The sequence below is a fragment of the Peromyscus maniculatus genome, chromosome X (assembly GCF_049852395.1).
Source record: "Peromyscus maniculatus bairdii isolate BWxNUB_F1_BW_parent chromosome X, HU_Pman_BW_mat_3.1, whole genome shotgun sequence".
Lineage (NCBI taxonomy): Eukaryota > Metazoa > Chordata > Mammalia > Rodentia > Cricetidae > Peromyscus > Peromyscus maniculatus.
In genome coordinates this window covers 25,647,281-25,666,049 of record NC_134875.1, presented here as the reverse complement: position 1 = coordinate 25,666,049, position 18,769 = coordinate 25,647,281, and the positions used below count along the sequence as shown (strand labels likewise).

At 45.0% G+C, this 18,769-nt stretch overlaps 1 protein-coding gene across 5 annotated transcripts; it reads right to left on the bottom strand.

Annotated features, from left to right (window-relative positions):
• Positions 1 to 1,381: 1,381 nt before the first annotated feature.
• On the bottom strand, positions 1,382 to 16,878 carry Igsf1 (immunoglobulin superfamily member 1). 5 transcript variants are annotated; one of them, XM_042269087.2, is made up of 21 exons: positions 16,833 to 16,875; positions 16,642 to 16,703; positions 14,154 to 14,287; positions 14,008 to 14,034; positions 13,359 to 13,640; positions 12,777 to 13,064; positions 10,644 to 10,928; positions 10,116 to 10,409; positions 9,358 to 9,639; positions 8,931 to 9,051; positions 6,953 to 7,023; positions 6,826 to 6,858; positions 6,140 to 6,430; positions 5,631 to 5,909; positions 4,763 to 5,050; positions 3,721 to 4,008; positions 3,254 to 3,541; positions 2,829 to 3,116; positions 2,421 to 2,699; positions 1,933 to 2,056; positions 1,382 to 1,786 (listed from the first exon to the last, which is right to left on the bottom strand). In XM_042269087.2, exons 3-21 carry the CDS (start codon positions 14,191 to 14,193, stop codon positions 1,651 to 1,653), a joined length of 3,984 nt encoding a protein of 1,327 aa, XP_042125021.1. In that variant the 5' UTR covers positions 14,194 to 14,287; positions 16,642 to 16,703; positions 16,833 to 16,875; the 3' UTR covers positions 1,382 to 1,650. The 5 variants fall into 5 exon arrangements, with proteins under 5 accessions (XP_042125021.1, XP_042125022.1, XP_042125023.1 ...); XM_042269088.2 differs by having other exon boundaries at positions 9,358 to 9,612; XM_042269089.2 differs by lacking the exon at positions 1,933 to 2,056 and having other exon boundaries at positions 16,833 to 16,878.
• Between the last annotated feature and the right edge of the window lie 1,891 nt (positions 16,879 to 18,769).

Below are 18,769 nucleotides of genomic sequence, written 5' to 3'. Positions count from 1 at the left end.
CTCTCTCAACAGCTAGAACAATCAAATGATTCCTTGATAACTTGTGCAGCTCTGTCACTGACCTTGACAACATACACTTTGAAACATCTAAAGATCAGAAAACATAACCAGGCCCCATCAAAGGGTTTTTTTTATCCTAAAACCAAGGACTAAGGACAGGCCTCCTTCCAGTTTCAAAAGGCACAGCTTGACTGAGGGTTAACTATGTAGAGTTTGAGGGCAGAGAGTAATGTTCAGCACAAAGCAACAATTAGGTTTGGCTGGATTCAAATGTAAAAGCACTTTTCAAATGTAAATGCGATTTTTAGAAACACTATAAGAAATTAGTGTAAGCAACTAATAGAATCTCATCAAATGGAAATCAGAGTGGGACTGCATACTTCTACATTCCACAGAGCTTAATACAAATTAGTCTATAATACTCAGCATGTTTTATTCTTAAGGATTAAGGGGAAAGGGATGCATTCTTTTTCATTAACTTCTAGGATAAATAAGCTTCCTAATGTAAGGATATAGGAGTTACTTTCTAAACTTTATTGTACCCAGGGTTAAATAACTAACTGTGTGCTCAACCCTTGTGTATTGCTCTATTGAACAGTGTTTGCTTAGAATTACACAGTACTGGGGGGCAAGGAACTTTAGGGTCAAATGTGAGGGGGTCGTGACCTCCTCTAGGACTCACAAATCAATTCTTCTGAGGTTTTAAACAAGGTTCAAGGAATTAGGTAACCCTCCCTCCCCAATCAAACACACTAATGTGTACTAAATTCCCATCCATAAAGCAAAGTGTGTGTTGATGCAGGAAAAAAAATCATAGGTTAAAAGTAAGAGCCAGTTCTAATTTGAGTCCTGGGAGTAGACACTAAGAGGTCCCCTGCATGCTAACTGCTTCCTCACTTCCAGAAATTCCACCACTAGAGACCCACACCTTTGGAAAAATGAACTTTCTTTATAGGGGTGAAATATCAGGTTTTATTAATTATTCACAATTACTGTTGAATTAGTTAATACTCTATGGTTGTTATTAAGTGTCACAAGACATTCTTTGCCAGTTTCAAAGTTCTATAGAGGGCTGGACGTGCTGTTTGAAAGCCTATGAATCTAAAAACAACATAGTGGGAAAAAATTAGTGTAACTTCAGTGTTTGTTCTTCTCATGTTTGACTTGAACAGAATATTGTCATGCAGGGACAGGATGGAGGGGCAACAGAACACCGTGTTCAGTGCACACATCTAAAACTAAGTTGCAAAGCTCAATTTGGGAGCTCTCCCGCCCTCCTCCACCACCAAACCCTTGAACTCCTTTCTCACGTCCTCTTATCATTTCTGCTGAGTTGTAAGTGGGAAACAGACCAAAAGAAGACCACTACCATGGTTTTTGCAGTTAAATAGTGAATACTCTCTTTATTCAGAAGAATATGTTTTAATAGAATTTCATGCACCAGTAAATCAGTATGGTGAGGAGTTACAGGGGTAAGGGAAACAGCTTGACCTAGTAGAGCTTGCCACTCCAAGAATCCTCTTGACCCAACTCCGGTGGCTAGACTCAAAAAGCAGTAAATGCTGCTGAATTCCAGGGTAAGCAAGTTGGATTTCCAGGTCTCTGAAGGCAAAAGATAGGAGAGGAAAGCTCTTGTAAAGGAGAGGATAATTATATTGGGACTGTCAGTTCCGCTGAGATTCTCTGAGAGGCAGATGAAGGAGAATTGGTGGTGGTTTCTGGTTCTCCTTCTTGGTTACACTCTTCAAGGACTATGGTCTGGTCTCTTCCATCTGTCTCAGAGCCCCTGTACAATGAAAAAAGATAGAAAACTAATGGGGGCTGGTCCTGAAAGCATATTGTAGGGTGAAGCTCAGATGCCAGAAAAGTAATTGGATCATGGACTTTCCAGCAGCACTCCATTTCTGGAATTGAGCTGAGCTGAGTATTTACCTAGTCCGAAGGCGAGGCCACTTCTTCCACTCTACGGCTAGCACTATCCCCAAGGCTACCACCACCACCACAATCAGGGTACTTCGGACAATGTTACCTACAGTGCACTCTTGAGCAACAGGCCCTGTGGTATATAAATAAATGGAATCAGAACTTAGCATAGCAATGTTCCTTTTAATATTATGTTGTCCTCTCTTACCTCCTCAGAGTCACTATGCAAGCCATGTACTGAGCTGTCGAAGGAATTCAGTCGAGGTGCACATGCGGAGACACTCAGACCTCCTTTCTGGCAGGGAGGCCTTAGATGGATCTATTCCGTATCTCTGAGTGCACCTGAACCCCTACATTCGGTTCATCTTTACAAAAGGTGTGATGCACTTGAGGGTTCCAACTTCCTGTCTCCTAACTTGACCTATCTCTGTGTGGGCTGTCCTGAAAATCTCAGGAACACCATGACAGGAACTTTCCTGGAGGGATTATCCACTCACCTGCTGCTCCAACTAGCTCCAGGGCATCACTGGGCTCTGACCAGATGTCAGGGTAGGCCTGCAGACGGTAGCTGCAGCTGTAGTTTCCAATGCCTTTTCCTTCCACATTGTTGATGACAAAGTCTCCATCCTCTGAGAACTGCTGGGGTGCTTCTTCTCCATCATGTTCCAGCACAAATTCAACTCCTGGTAGGGGTCCTCGGCACTGAAGGGTGATGTCCTTCCCTAGTTTGAAGACAGTGCTGGGCCAGGCTGACAGAGAAGGTTTAGGGGGCTTGTCTGCAACCAAAACAAGAGCACAGAGTTAAACGAAGTGGCCCTGAACCCAGCCATCTCTTGTATTATTCTTAGCCCTTAAAAGGCCTCAAACTACAAAATCTAAATGTTTCCTGGGTTTCAGAACCTTACCAGTCACCCAGATCTCTAGGGGGTTGCTGTGATTCGAAGCCACAAGGGGAGCAGAATCCAGATAATAAACACAGCTGTAGACACCAGAATCCTGATCCCTCACCACTGGCATCCAGAAGTCAGCTCTGTACCCACTTGGCCTCTGTTGCTCTAAAGGCTGTTGAGTCCCCTCCTTCAAAAGGACAAATGTTGAATCCGGCAGATCCCCTTGACATTGAAGAGTCACGTTTTCTCCAGGGGCTACCATGGGACCAGGTTGAACTAACAGGCTGGGCTTAGGAAGTAAACCTGCAAGAAATGAACTGCTCATCAGAGAGAAGCCATTTTGGAGTCTGTTCCTCCCTCACCTCCCCTAGTCTCTCATGAGCCAGTCAATCCGATCCTTTCGACACTACAATGCCCACTTAACAGTCTCATCCCCTTACCCGTGACTATGAGTTCCAGAGTGTTGCTAGGCTGTATCTTGATAGGGCTGATCCAGTCAGGGTGGTAACAGCAGCTATAACGACCTATGCTGGCATCAGATATATTGGTAATAGGGAATGCTCCTTCATTGCTGGTAGACCCCCAAAGCTGCATTGAAGTGGCTTCTCCTTCTTTGTGCAAAATGTACCCAACTCCATGAACTGGTCCTTGGCACCAGAGAGTAACATTCTGTCCCATAGTGACCACAGAACTAGGCTCAGCAGACAACCATGGTCTGGGGAATGTGTCTAGAAAGAGAATAATGATGAATACAGTGTAAGTATGCAACCTTGTTACTCCCACACCACGATAATTGATTTTCCTTGAATCCCCTCCATAGCTTGGCCTGCCCTCCTAGAAGAGATCAACCCCCTTAGTCCATACTCCAACTGATCCTATCCCAAGCCCTTGTTTTGTCTGTCCTTACCAGTCACCCAGATCATAAGGGGCACACTACGGTATGAGCCTCTGTTCGACATGGTTGTCTCATAGTAGATACAGCTGTAGTTTCCAGAGTCCTCTGCTCCAACAGTGTGGAGGAGGAAGTCAACTGAGGTCCCCGAAGCACTCTGGAACTGTAAGGGAGCATGAGTACCCTCCTGTAAGAGGGCAAACCTCATGCCCGGAAAAGTTCCCTGGCAGCGTAGTGTCACATTCTTCCCAGGAAGCACCACTGGACCTGGCTGTGCCAGGAGAGTGGGTTTCGGGTAGTATTCTAAAAGGGAAAAGATTATAATATAAGAAAAGACTGCTCCCCACATTTTGCAAGTAGCCTTTATAATGTTGTTATGGGAGATGATATATGTTTATTGTGGAAAATTAGAAAATGTAATAAAAAACTAATGAAGAAAACATAATTTTACCAGCTCAAATATAACTATTTTCCCACTTGCGTTTTAACACATGACTATGTCCTTGGAGCTGAGACTATTTATGTAATTGAGACCCACTGTACTCAGAGTTGGAGAATCTGATATGTTTATATTAAAAAACACTTTCCTATGACGTTAAACACCCTTTGAAACAATCGTTTGTAATGGCTGTCTAACATGCACCTGACATTTCAAGGTTTTCTCCGATTCTCTGAGGGCCATCCACCCCACCAATCCCTGACAGCTCAGTTCAGGCAAAAGCAGACCTTGAACTCAAAGCTCAAGGCCAAGCCTCAAAGAACTATTTTAGAAAGCAGGCAACTTGAGCTTGGTTCTTGAATTGGCCACCCCTATCTACCTCACTACTTTTTTTTCAGAGGTGAATTTCTGGCCTCCCCCTGACTCCTTTGTCTTCTCTTCTCGTGATAATAACATAAGCAGCTGTCCTCCTTAGACAGTTCATCATGTGCTGAGCACTACCCCAAGAATGTTGCTGTGTCCTTTACAGAACACATGTCTTCCCCTCCCGCTGGCAGCCCCTCCAATCACTCTTCTAGGGTCAATACTATCTCCACCAAGAGTTCCCCTCTCCCTAACCTGTCACAATTAGCTCCACAGGGTCGCTGGGCTCAGACCAGATGGAAAAGTCATAATAACGACAGCTATAGTTTCCCCCATCACCAACGGCCACTGAAATGACCAGAAAGTGAGCTGCACTAGACCCTGGAGTTCCCCAGGCGGGGTCACTCGATGCAATTTCATTGTCATCCTTGTAAAGAATGAAGCTCATGTGCTCATGGGAGGTGGAGCAAGTGAAAGTCACTCGGGCACCAGGAGTGACCACAGGACTGGCCCACGTCTTGAAGAAAGGCTTCGGGTACACTTCTAGAAGAGAAAAACAAAACAGTACAAAACCAAATCAAGAAAACAGGAAACAAATACAGGAAATGTTGGTTTGGGGAAGCTGTTCTCTATATGCATTTTCATAAATAGTTGCATTAATGTTTTTGTTTGGTTTTACAGGTATCCCTCATCCAGTCTCTCCTTGCCTCTAGATGAATCCAAATCACTGTCACTGGAACAGGCAAGGGAGGCTGTTGAAGGGGTAAACTTGCCTTAGAACTCTGTTAGTTAGTTCTCTGAGCCTGAGTTTGCCCATGTGGATAAGAGAAGGAAATAGTACCCACTTCACCTCTCTTCAGGATTTCCTCTATAGTTAAATGAGGTAATCAATGGGAAAATAATCAGAAAAATTAAATCACCCTCCACAAACCCAAGCTATTAATAACAATTATGTCTATTAATATCGTGCAGCCAGAGGCCCTGGCACTCCCAGCGCCACGCCTGCCTGGCTCTAAGATTGGACACAGGCTCCTAGTACCAGCAGCAAAATTTGTGGGGGTGATAGGAGTGTCCAACAGGCACTTTCTGCCCCTCCTCCCTCACATACTCCTTTCAGCTCTACCTTTTATGACAAGCTCCAGGGGCTCACTGGGCTCAGACCACTTGAAGGGCTGCATTTCGGTGTGTGTGCGGCAGCTGTAATTGCCCTCCTCTTTATCTCCCATTCTTTGAATTGTAAAGAAGGCTTCTCTACCAACGGCACCGAGTTGCTGGACAGGTTCCTGCTCTCCCTTCTTATACAGAGCAAAGCCCAAACCCTCTAGCCATCCTTTGCATCGGATCTGCAGTTCCTGGCCCCGGATTGGGAGGGAAGCCGAAATGACAGGTTTGGGAAGGATGTCTAGAAAACCAAAATGGAACGAAAAGGGAGTCAGAAGTTTGCAAGTGCCCAAGATGGGACGCTCAGAGTTACTTTACAAACAAACGAAATGCATTCTGAGGAGCCCTGAGTTTTCAAATCCGTCTCTTCTCACTCTTTTCCTCACCCCTCCCCCATCCTTTCCTCCTAGCCTCACAGAGGTCCCAGGGACACTGGGGATCACTCCGGGAGGATCCTCTGTCTTCGCTTACCTGTTCCTACTAGTTCAAGTGCTTCACTAGGCTCCGACACAGCCATCTCCTCCCATGAATGGCAATGGTAACTCCCGGTGTGGCTGTGGGTCAGGGCGCCAAGGGGGAAGGCAGCCCGGACCTGCTCCGAGGCTGGGCGAGTTGCAATCCACCCGGTCCCGTCCTTCAGTAACACAAACTCCTTAGTTGAGCTAGAAGGGCTTCTGCACCAGAGGGTTAAGTTCTTCCACGGGGCCAGAGGGAAGTTCGTCTCTGCCCAGAGTTCAGGCTTAGGAGTTGGCATGATTATTTCTAGAAACAGCAGAGTTAATGAAGCCTTCCTCCTGGCATTCTCCTTCCCCGCTTTCCTTTCTATTGAAGCCCCTACCCAGCTCCTCACCCCACCCCCCTGCGCCCCTTTCAGCCAAAATCTTTTCTTTGCTATCTTGCGTCTTTCTTCAGGTGCTGGGGAAAGGGGAAGCTGATGTCTCAGCTGAGCCTCACAAAAATGCAGGAGCCTGAAGGAATTTTTTACAGGCAGAAGGATAGAGTTGGAGGCTTAATTTTGCCAGTAGCTTTAACAAGTGCCCCTTCCTGGCTGTCCTTCCCTCCCAACCAGTCACTCCCTGGGCACTGACACTGACACTCTGTAGTTATTTCGGATCTCCAGAGAGGAATGTCCCAGTCTGGAGCAGGAAAAAACTCACCAATCTCTTCTGCCAGTGTCCCACTGCACAGTCCTGCAAAAGAAACCGTTGTCAGCCTCTGGCCCCTCTTCACCAAGACCACCCTCAAGCCTGCTGCCAGACTCCTGGCCCAACACTTTGTACTCACCACAGCAAAGAACGGCCATGAGTATGAAGAGCATGGCGACCCCTTGAGCTGTTCCCAACAACCAGGCTTCTCTAGCGAGACCAGAAAAGAGATGAGAGGAGTTGCTGGGATTAGGGGGAGGGCGGAGAAAAGGGGGCGGCAATTTATGTCATTGGCTTATTCACTACCCAATAGGGACTGGGTATGGCCAGGATAATGGGATCTGATCTTTTCTGACACCGATGACTTTTCTTTTTGAGGCACTAACCACCTACAAAGCCCTTGCACTTTCAGGACCTGCATGCTCCTCATCGTTGCCCCTCCCACAGTATATATTTTTTATCAGTTTCCCATGGCCCCTGATTAGGTTGCAAATGAGATGTCCGATGGAGAAATGCTTTTGTATCTCCAGTTCTCAGAACCCCTGGAGCTCAGCAGCTCTGGGTGGTTGGGTGTGGGGGTGGAAAGAGCAACCTTGAGTGTTTCTCAGTCATCAAGTTTAAGTTTGGAAGCAGTTGTTCCTATGGCAGGACTGGTCTTCAGACTGACCTGCCTCACCTGCCTTTGTTATGGAAGGGTTGCCTAGGCAGCCTTGATGAATTACCAGAAGACTGCCTGTCAGTGCCCAGCTAAGCCTGTCAGAGAGTGGTATCTCTCTCCCACTCCCTAGATTGTGACCACAAATGTGGAGCACTGTTGTTGGGCTCTGCTTGCTGTACAATTAGGAGGTATAAAGCCAAAGTTCAATTGGCAGGTTTTTTTTTAGGAAACAGTGGCCAATCTCAGCCTTTTCCTCGTCAGAAAAACAACTTTTCAAGCTGCTCTCTATGAAATCTGGATTCCGATATTTTTCTTTGCTGCAATGGTCTTGGAGTAGGGTGAGACATATGAAGTTATATCTTTTTTAATCCTACTAGGAGGTTAGCCTAAAGCATATGGAATTTAGGGTAGAATCTATAGAACAGTAAAATTTGATCTCACTGAAACTGTTTGAAAACTCCAAGGGTGGTTTTTTTTTTTGTCTTTTTGTTGTTGTTGTTGTTTTGTTTTCCAGAAACCATAGGTGGCTCTCCACTTGTTGTCCTGGCACTCTATCCCTCAGATCTCAGTGGAAACACAGACACACATAGTCATAGTGATCATCCGTTGTGTATTAAATTTCCAAGACACACAAAGGTGGCAGAAAGGGACACCCAGGAGCAGAGGGTGGAGGGAAGTGGGCACAACATTTAGGTGGGAAGGCCTGCTTGGATAAGATCTGTCATTTCTCTTTACATTGCCAACTGGAATAGCCTTAGAAAACCATAGGGATTAAGGAGAAAAATCAATGGTCCAAAGGACACTGGAGAATCAAATAGCAGGAGGATTTTTTGAGCAATTTTCAGGCTAGAGGAAAGAGTCAGATTCTCAGGATCTATATCTTGTCTTACCAAATACCTATTCATGTTAAAACTATATTCTAAGGATGCTCTGCACAGATAATAGGAGTCTAGAGTAACAGAAAAACTGGTTTCTAAGGAACCTTGAATGGGCCAAAATATTTGCTCTAGCCCTTGAAAGAATGTGTGGAATGAGGGTAAATTGGAAAAGATGAGATGGGAATTAGATAATCTGGAAGACAGAAGAGCATAGATCCTTACAAGAGAGCATGTTCACACCATATCTATTGGAAAGACATCTATAATGTCTTGTGGACAGAGTTGTTTAAGGAGAGATTTGGGGCATTGTAGGAGGTATAGAGGTTAGGGAACATGGTTCTGGTTATTTCTGTAGCCTCTGAAAACTATACTTGACTCCACTTTCCAGCTTGGGAAAAGACCCCTCTGCAAGGTGAAAGAGAAACAAATGGAATGCCTTAACCAGTAAAGCCTTGAGGCTGGAGAGAAACCTAAGAGTGCATCCCTGTGGCTTACTGCCACTGGGGAGTAGCCCATTCTGGAGACTAGGTGAGCACACAATCAGCTCCTTGGGAAACAACAGGGAGAGAGAAGACAGTTACCTGAATCTCAGTCTCCGACATTTCCACCGTATCCACAGCACTAGGAGCAGCAAGGAAACAATCTGGATAGATAAGGACATCCTGAAAGCTTCATTTGGAATGGAATTCCAGGTGAGGAAGCCTGTGACCAGAGAAGACCAGAAGCGAAAGTCTTGCTGGGGATAAGGTCAGACAGATAAATTCATGGTGGGGGAGAGGAGCTGGTTACTTGGAAAGCTTGGGATAGATGTGCTTTTTCTTTTCATGGAGTCTTCAGAATATCTTGCTCACTGCTTTGAATTATTGTAGAATACCAAAGGAAGTATGCCTAGACACATGGGTCCTGACTTCCAAGCCCGCACCCCCCCCCCCGTCCTGTATATTTCTGGGTACTACTTTAGGATCCCAGGATATGGAAGGATATTCCTACGAGAAGTTATCCTCTCACCTGCTGGCCCCACCAACTGCAGAGGCTCACTGTGCTGTGACCAGGTGTTAGTGTGTGTCTCAATATAATAGCTGCAACTGTAGGTCCCTGTGCCTTGTCCTTCAATGTCAGTGATGATGAAGTCTCCTCCATCTACTGAGAATTTTTGGAATGTTGTTCTTTCTTCCCATTCCAAAGAAAATTCAAGTACTGGATGAGATACTCGGCACTGAAAGGTGATGGTCTTTCCTACTTTGAACACGGAACTGGGCCAAGCTGAAAGGGAGGGTTTGGGGGGCTTATCTGAAACCAATCCAGAGACCACAGTTAGAGTGACATTGAGCTAAGCACCCTCTCCCCTGCCAAATGTTTTTGAGCTCCCCATTTGGGATTCTCTTTCTTTTCACTTACATTTGATAATTGACTTCAAGCCTGTGTGTTTAGAGTTCTTCCCCCCTCTCCTTGGTTCTCTAAACACTACTGGCTCCTACTTTCAATCAGGAAGACCTCATACCTGTAAGATCTCCCTGGCTTGAAGGAAAATAATTTTTTTCATGAGTCACAGTGAGTCTGGATCGTGTGGAGAGGTAAGGCTTAAGGTGAGTCCTGAGAGAAGGTTCCTGAAGGATGTAGAAAGTCCTACACCACCCTCCTAGTGTTTTCTTTTTAGCTCATAGCTTTAAGAAAGTGCAAGAGCCACTAGGATCCCCTTAGAGCATAGCAACAATGATAAAAGCAAACAGGCGACAATAACATTAAAGGCAGTTGGGATCACTTGCCTACAACCATCAGCTCCACAGTGTTGTATGTTTCCATCTTAATGGACGTCTTCCAGGTAAGAAAATACTGACAGCTATAAATGCCAGCATCTTTGTACGTCACATTCTTGAGGAAGAATGATTTGTTGCCGGTGTTGCTGGTGGCATCCAGAAACTGAAGGGGTCTCTCTTCTCCCTTCTTATAGAGTGCGAGCCCCACTCCATCCATCAGTCCTTGACATCTCAGGCTTACGTTTTGACCCATTTGAACCACAGGACTGGGCTGAACAAGTAGCCAGGTCTTGGGGAAAGTGTCTAGGACGAGACCCAAAACACAAATAGCCAATGGTAGAACTTTCCCCTCCTTCCAATGCTTAGGGCTATTTTCCTTCTCTGTCTTCCCACTTGCACTTTGCAAATCCCCCACTAAGCTCACCAAAGTCTGCTCCTTCCACCCACTGTTAACCATGGCCAAGTGACTAGGTGCAAGGAGGGAGAGGGAATCAGATGAGGGTTTATGACCTGTTCCATCGCACACCCCTGTCTTACCAGTCACCCAGACTTTCAGGATATCACTAAACAGTGAGCCTCTGTATGACCCATCATAGTAAAGACAGAGATAGTGCCCTGTATCCTGGATCTTCAGAGCCCGGAAGTAGAAATATGCCTCATTTTTTATTGGCTTCTTGTGGTAAAAAGATTTCTTCAAGTCTTCCAACCTCATTAAAGCAAACGTCATTCCATATATTGGCCCTTGGCACCTGAGACTCAGGCTTTCTCCGGGTGCCAGGATGGGCCCAGGATGGGCTGTCAGAGTTGGTTTGGGGTAGAGACCTAGAAGGGAAGAGACCCTTAAGTTACAGTTTGGCCAATTCTTCCCTAGTCTATTTTTAGTCTCCTAGTTTCTTCAGACAAAAGTGGTAAGTGGAATGTAGCCTTCCCTCCTATTTCCTTAGATTTATGCCTCCTTGCATATGTAGTCAAGGATAAGTTCACTTATAGTCTTTCCCTCTCATCTGACTGTATTAGCTCTACTGTGAGCTCAGCCAGGTATAGGTGCTTGCCTCATGGGACTGTCTACACTCATAATGCTCTGTATCTTTGGGTCTCTGAAATGACAAATATAGTTCTTCCCACAGCCAGAAAATCCACACCTATAAAAATGACTTTGATTCCATCTTGTTGAGTAAAACTTTCACTGAAATATTAATAAGAACATCTGAACACATTAATCTCACCTTAAAATCCTACTTCCAACCTCAAAACATGAGGCTGGAGGAGGCCAATAAGGAGGGAGATTTGGGGCAATAACGCAGTAAGCCAATGAGATCTGGTAATGGGGCTTACCCTCATTTCCATGGGTTGTTTTACTAAGGTGTTGTACTAATAAACTTGAGCTCTACACGACTCCATCTTATCCCCCACTCAAATCTCAGGCACACCAATTCATCAACTATGGTAAGATCAGCCCCATCATATACTCATGGAAGCTTTTTGGATGAGTCGTGAATCATGCCAGTCTAAGGGTACTGAGTGTAAAGAATATTAAATCCCTGCCAGCATAACACTAACAAACAAGTGGGAAATACTGGTGAACACTAATTGCAAAAATATGTGTTAGTGGGATCTACATTGGAAGGGTATGTGTACAACAAGTATCCATATACACCAGTTAAACAGTCCTTTGTACTTTGATCCTAAAGAAAAAGCTATATTAATAAAATTATTATCTACCATTTATTGAGAACTTATATGCCAGGCACTGTACATGTTATGTAGGTAAATCCTCACAACAACCCTGTGAGGTAGGCATTACTCTTATACCGATTTTGCAGATCATGAAACTGAAGCACAGAGTGGCATTATACAATAGATTGGACAGATACTGTTATCCTGGGTTAGAATGGAGAAAACAGAAGCACAGAGAAGTGACATGACGTGCTCAACATCACACAGGGAAGCAGTGTCATGGGTGGAACTAGGAATCCGGGTACTTTCTGTAGCATCACAATTTCCCTGGATCTATGTTGCTTGCTGTGGAAATTACATAAATGTAGACAATTCCATCTGGAATCATCCAGGACATGGGATAGAGGAGTTGAAGCTGGAGTGTGTGACTAGTATTTGGACCTTTGGAGGAGTTTCCTTCTGTGTTTGGAGCTTGGTGCTGCCTTTACTGGCTCTATTGATATGGGACAAAGTAATCTTTCAAGCCATTTCTAAAATATAAACTATCACTTTCTTTGTCATTTGTTTATTTTTCATCAGTGAGAATAATGATTCATTCTACTTTACACCCTTAAATATAATCATCACAAATACACTTCAATTTTTAAGGAATCAATTTTAAGACTGCACTGGCAATGCCTGGCACATATTAGGTGCTCAATAAATATTGGATGAATGAGTGAATGAACAGTAATCTACAAGTAAAGAACAATAAACCTGTGATAAGATGAAGCTACTGAATAGATGGCTAGGCTCACAAACAGGCCAAAGGTTTATCTGCTTTAAAGCATGTGTGATTCTAATTTGGAGCTCAGGAACATGTGAAATGGCTGCCTCACCAATCTTGCAGGGCCTAGAAACTGGCTGAGGCAAGTAATATCATAAATTTTGCTCAACCAGCCATGATCCCTGGGATAACAATTGTCAGATGCCAGCAGCCATAGCCACACCCACCTGCCACCACCAGCTTCAGGGGATTGCTGGGCTCTGACCACAGAGTGGGGAGCATCTGGATATGAGTGCGGCAGATGTAAACCCCTTCATTCTCAGGTGCCAAGTTGTCAATGGAGAATATGGCCATTGTCCCAGTTGGGACTTGGTAATCTACGGGCTCTGTGTATCCCTCTTTAAACAGCATAAATACCAAATCCTGAAGCCATCCATGACAGAGGATGTTAACATTGCATCCAGGAAGAGGGGGGGTCTCTGCCTGGATCCAGAAGATGGGTTTAGGAAGTTGGCCTGTAAAGAAAGAATGAAGTGATTTGAGTTAGAACAAGGAGAGTGCTGCTTTGACTTGAGGACAGGAGCCTTCGGCTTTAGATGAGCCTTCCCAGAGCCACTCTTCTTTGCCCCAGCCTTCCAGAGCTGCATCCTCTACATGCATTGTCTGATACAAAGTAGGCACTCAGGTGCCACATATGGAGCACATACATGCATGCATTGGAAGTAATTCAGCAAATCTTTCTCTGAGGTGGTGATTTTGAGTCCCAAGAGTGGGAAAGGATACTGAAGTATCTAGCTTTGTCCTCTCACCTGGTGCTTCTAACTCTAGAATTCTACTGGGTTTCGACCAGCCTTTCTCCTTCCAGTAGCAGCACCGATAAAGACCTGCATTGGACTCAGTAAGGGCACCTATAAAGAATGAAACTTGGAAGGTCTTGTAAGGAGGACGGATCCAGGTCATCTGAGTGTTATCCTTCAGCAGCAGGAACTTGCTGGATACCCGAGAGGGGCTTCTGCACCAAAGTGTGATGTTCTCCCAAGGGGCCTGGGGGTAGTTGGATTCTATCCAAAGCTCTGGTTGAGACTCCTCTGCTGTTATTCCCCAAAATCACAAAGATACCAGCAGTCAGTCCACTCCCTCCCGCAAAGTGCCTCACAGCATGCCTGAAAATTGTCTCTAACCCGCCCATATGCTGACTTTTGCCTTGCTGTGGGGGGTGGGAGTGTCTGCTCATATAAGGGTTTGGGACAGAGATGCTAGGGCATTTGTTCAAGGAATCCAAATGAACAGGGGCATGAGCTGCCTTCAAATGAAAGAAAAAGCAATGCTTCACAGTTCTTGGGAAAGCAAGTCATGATGGAAGAAGCTCTGATTTCCAAGCAGACCAATCTTGCTTGGGTATCTCAAGGCCATGCAGACAGGCTAGTTCCTTATAATCTCAGGCAGGAAGGCACTTACCCATTGAGGTCATACCCAGACTGAGCCCTGGAAAGAGAAAATGGTAAAGGAGAGACTCAGCAATCTCTTCCACATCCCCCAGGAGCCTGCTCACAAGAACTTCTCTTAACAGGGTCACTTGCTTCTCAGTCCTTCCTTGTACTTACAAATGCAACCAAGCAAGAGAGTGAAGGTCCGAAGCATCATGGCCCCTGCTCTGGCCTGTCCAGGGCTGTGGGGTCTCTGGTGCAGGATGTGTACTCCAAGTCTTGAAGGTTTGCTTCTTAAAAGATAGTAGAATCTAAAAGAAGAAATTTTCTTGCTCAGGGACTAGTTCTGCTCTTTCAAGTTGAGGTGAGATCACTGCATTACTCTTGACAAGCTTACATTCCACTGGTTCACAGGAACCTAGCTTGTTAATAAGGCCACTTGTTGCTTTCCTTGCCTTGACCCTTTTCTGCACTTGCCCATCTCTCCTTTCAAGATCTTTTCCTGGGATCCAAGACATTATTTTTGTTGAAATGTTTATTTGTCCCTGAGATTCCAAAGGCACAGAAAATGACCTTAATCAAGCCAGAAGAACCCCTACTGAGTGGAGAAAATGGAACATACTAAGACTCATCTTTTAATATCCTTTAATCAGATATCTGCACACAAGCAAGCACACACACACACACACACACACACACACACACACACACACACACACACACACACACCAGAGTCATCCAACGACTTAGTAAAGAAGGAATTACTGCTGCCCCCATTTTGTTGCTGAGGCAAATGGAGTTTAGGAAGGATACATAATTTGCTGAAAGTCAAAATATTAAATAAAATTTAAAGTGCATGTTTAACTCCAAGGCTGACACTAAAATATCCAGAGGCAGCACCTTCTCTCACCCCATCTTCATCTTCCATCATCCTCCCATTTCCTTAGAAGGACTGTTCCTTCTAAGGAGTGCTTCTGAGGCACTCTTGTAGCTTAACCCCAACACTTAATACCCTATTTTGAGCAGGTGTTGGTTAATCCAGCTGCCCAGATAGTAAATAAAAGTGTAAACTATCCCTCTTTAGAACTTGTCCTTAGCGTCTAAGCAGCTTTTTCACTACCTCTGAAGAAAATGGGATTGTTTGAATTTTAAGGAACGTAACAAAGATACTTGAGTTTCGAGAGGTCTTCTCATTTTCCCAGAAGTCATTACCAATCATACATATTCCATATACATGAAGTGGATCTTCTCCCCTCTCTCTGCAAAGTGACCTTTTGCTAAGGGAAGGTGTATCCCCACAGCACAAACTCCGGCGAATTCTCCTTCATGAAATATCTACTCATAGTGTGAAACCTTGCCTGACCTGAGCTGTTTGACCTTAGCTCAGTTGGAATGAGGGATTGGTAGCTTCCACAAGAGAGAAAGAAAATGACTTTGTTTCTCTAAACTTCCCGTAGACTGACAGCCTCTGATGTGGTCTAGCGGTAAGAGAGAACAAAATGGAGGAGTGGAAAGATAGATTTTCAAAACACCTTGGCAGTAGACAACAAGTTGACGCGGACAGATTCAAGAAGAGGCGGGCCCTGTTTTTCATTTATTTGTATTGAAGGATGCTTAATTTAATTTCTGAACTTTTCTTATGTTAGTGGGGAAATAACATGTGCTAGCCTTGTTGTTTGGATTACAGAAAACCTGTGTACAGTGCCAGGCATACTGTGTACATTTCATGTAAACAGGTGTATTTTGTCCCGTTTTTCAGAGGGGTATACGTTTGGCATAGCACCCTAATGTGACTCTTTCCATCTCAATTTCTAGAACCCCTTGTCCCCAATTTTCTCAGCGCCAGACCAAAGCTTGGACACCACCCTGTTGCACTGTTACCCCTTGGAGCACTGGGCCAGGATCTAGTAGGGGAAGCTAGGTTCTTTGTGCTAGGAGAGTTCAACCTGGGATTGCACCCAGGAAATGCCATCTGAGGATTCAGCCTTACCACACAGACATCAGGGCCTTGTCTATTGGCAACTGGAGTGAGTCAGAAAAGCTGAATTTCTCAGCATGGCTGACCACTCCTCAATCATTTGGGGATTTTTTTTTTAAGGTATCATATCACTTCAGCCAAGATGATGAATCTTTATGCCCAGGGAACTTGGGAACAACCCTGAGGTTCAAAATTGACCACGCCCATCTTGCCCTTTCACCTCACCCCCAACTTAGGCAGTTGAGGCCGTTTTTTTAAGGGTCCCCTTGTACTCTACCCCTGGCACTTTCCTCACCATTAGGCAGCGTCGCAGTGTTTTCGAGGGTGATATATCCGAAATATCTAATGGCTAGCCCCCTTCATAGCTTTAAGGGCTCCAGAAATCAAAGGGGTTGGGCTCCGCAGGGTGCCGGGTACAAACAAGCTTTGCTTAGGGTTTGGAGGGAAGATTGAGAAAGGAAAGAAGAGATATCTACATTTCCCAGAGATTCTCATCGAGGCGGGGCTGCGATCGGGGGAGAGAAGGAGAAAGACAGAGAGGAAGGGGGTGGGGGGAAAGACTGGGGAGCAGTTTGATTTACGGCAATTAATCACAGCAGGGGGACTCTTTCGGGGTTTTGTTTAGGATTTTGTGGCCAGTAATTAATCTTCAGCCTCTGGACTATGCGCTCATTTGCAGGTACTTACGGTAGTTGAAGGCCCGCTCCGAGGTTGGAGATTCTCCAGAGAGCTCCTCCAGATGCAGCAAACTGCCGGGCATGGGAAGAGCTGTCTAAGGACTGCCTCTCCGGCCCTGAGCCCCGCCTCCCTCTCTCTCCCACCCGCCTGCTATCCCGCCCTAGCCTCCTCCCCCTCCCTCGCTTGGCTCCCAAACCCACCTACAGCCACTCTGCCTAGCACCTGCAGTCCTCTGACGACCAGGATTGGAACGCCCCTCCCAGCTCCCCGCCTCTCTCCCTACTCCCTGCAGAGGTTGCCTGTGCCAGAGTCAGGCCCCTGCCCCCCGCCTGTCGCTCAGAGCTTCATTTGGTCACTGTATCCTGGAGGGGAGAGGGCCAGCTCCCAAGACAGCTGAAGCTGTAGATCCACCTCACCAGCTCTCCAGTGCTTTTAAAGGGATCTCGGGTCTTCATCTGCTCCTTAACTGTCCTCACGCATTCATAAATGTCTACACAATAGTTGAAACGCCTATTGTGTGCACTTTTGACCCAGGCCCTGGGCATTTCTAACCTTCACAGCAATCAGTAATATCTTCTGATGAGGAAACTGGCGCTTTCGGAGGGTTAGTAACTTGGACAATCTTCAAAGTCCAGTTTGGGATAAAAGCCCAGGCTTTAAAGACATGTCCTTTCAGATTTCAGTTCAGGGTCTACATTTACTAGCTGTGTGAGTGACCCCAAGCAAGTGAGTTAAATTCTACGAGGCCCACTTCCCCTGTGTTTTAAATGAAATAAAAGAGCCCTGCTTTATAGGGCTTTAATGGGTAACTCAAGTAAATCTTTAAGTACTCACAGGCCTGGTACACAATACGTTCTCAACATGTGCTATCCGTGGCCATTGCCACTTCTACCTACCATTGTTAATCTGTAAATTCCTCCTTATCTGCCTTCGAGTAGTATGGTTTTGAGGATACAGAGCAGTGTTTTGAAAAATTTGTTGATTATAAAAGATTTTTCAAATTTTATTTTGTGTGTGAATGTGTGAGGGGCAGTGAAGGAGAGCTACCAAGCCATGGCACTTGTCACAGAACATGACTTCAGGGCTCTATTCATAACTTGCGAATTGTTGAGTCGGGGTCTCTCTTACTGTGTCTATCATTGCACAGCTTATTCCAGTCCAGCCAGTGTTCAAGTTTCTGGATAATTCTCCTGTCTCCACCTCCCAGCTCCCTGTGGGAACACTGGGATTACAAACTTCTGCCATCCATATAGTTTTTGACGTGGATTCTGAGGACTGAAGTCAAGTCATTAGATTCAAGCAGAAAAAACTTTTACCCACTGAGCCATCCATGTGGCTTCACGAGGGAATTAAAAAAATGATAATGTATGAGTGAGACACTAACTCTAGCTGTTGTAATGAGATTAAAGTATGGCAACTAATGAGCTCAGTGAACAATTGATAAGAAATAGCCAAAGTTTCCCTTCACGTGCATTTTACCTTCATAAGATATCTCGAATAATCTAATGGAAATCAGTTCATTTCAAAAAGCAACTATGGGAAAACCAGACACTGCTTTTAATGAAGCCATTTGAATAGCATCGCTTCATGAAACAGAGGATGACAGATGTAGGTTCCTGGCATTCTTAGATCCTACGTGGCATTTCAAATTGCAGATTGTTGTGGAATGATTAGCCATACAAATATAAATACGGATTTTGAGAACAATCATTTAACTTCTCTGAACATCATTTTTCTTACTTGAAAAGTGGAGATAATAATTGAACCCACTACCATACAAATTTTTGTGTAGGATTAAATAAAATCATTACCTAAGTACAGGGACATAGCAAGCAGCCTTTAATTGAGCATGTGCTTGTTAAGTAGCTCTTTGTGGCAGGCATTATTCTGGGCTCTGAAGATCCAGAGAGATGTTCCTCTTACAGAGCCTGTAATGGAACCATAACTCATGGTAGAGAATGAGTAGTAAGCGACAGAGGAGTGTTGAGAATCTGAGTGCATTGCAACTGAGAAGAGCAGCAAGTTGGATATGCTCGCCGTGCTCTGAGAAGTGCAAGTAGGTTGCTGGTACTTTGTGCCTCAACTAGGGCACTTGTTTCAGGGAAGACAAAGAGCAAGGGTTTTGAACACTTGAAGA

Excerpts from the sequence above, each read along its gene's own strand:
- Igsf1 (XM_042269087.2), bottom strand. The coding sequence starts at position 14,193 with ATGATGCTTCGGACCTTCACTCTCTTGCTTGGTTGCATTT. Across the intron at positions 14,035-14,153 it reads TCTCTTGCTTGGTTGCATTT|GGCTCAGTCTGGGTATGACC; the intron begins GTAAGTACAAGG and ends TTCTCTTTCCAG. Across the intron at positions 2,057-2,420 it reads GGAGCTAGTTGGAGCAGCAG|GGCCTGTTGCTCAAGAGTGC; the intron begins GTGAGTGGATAA and ends TATATACCACAG.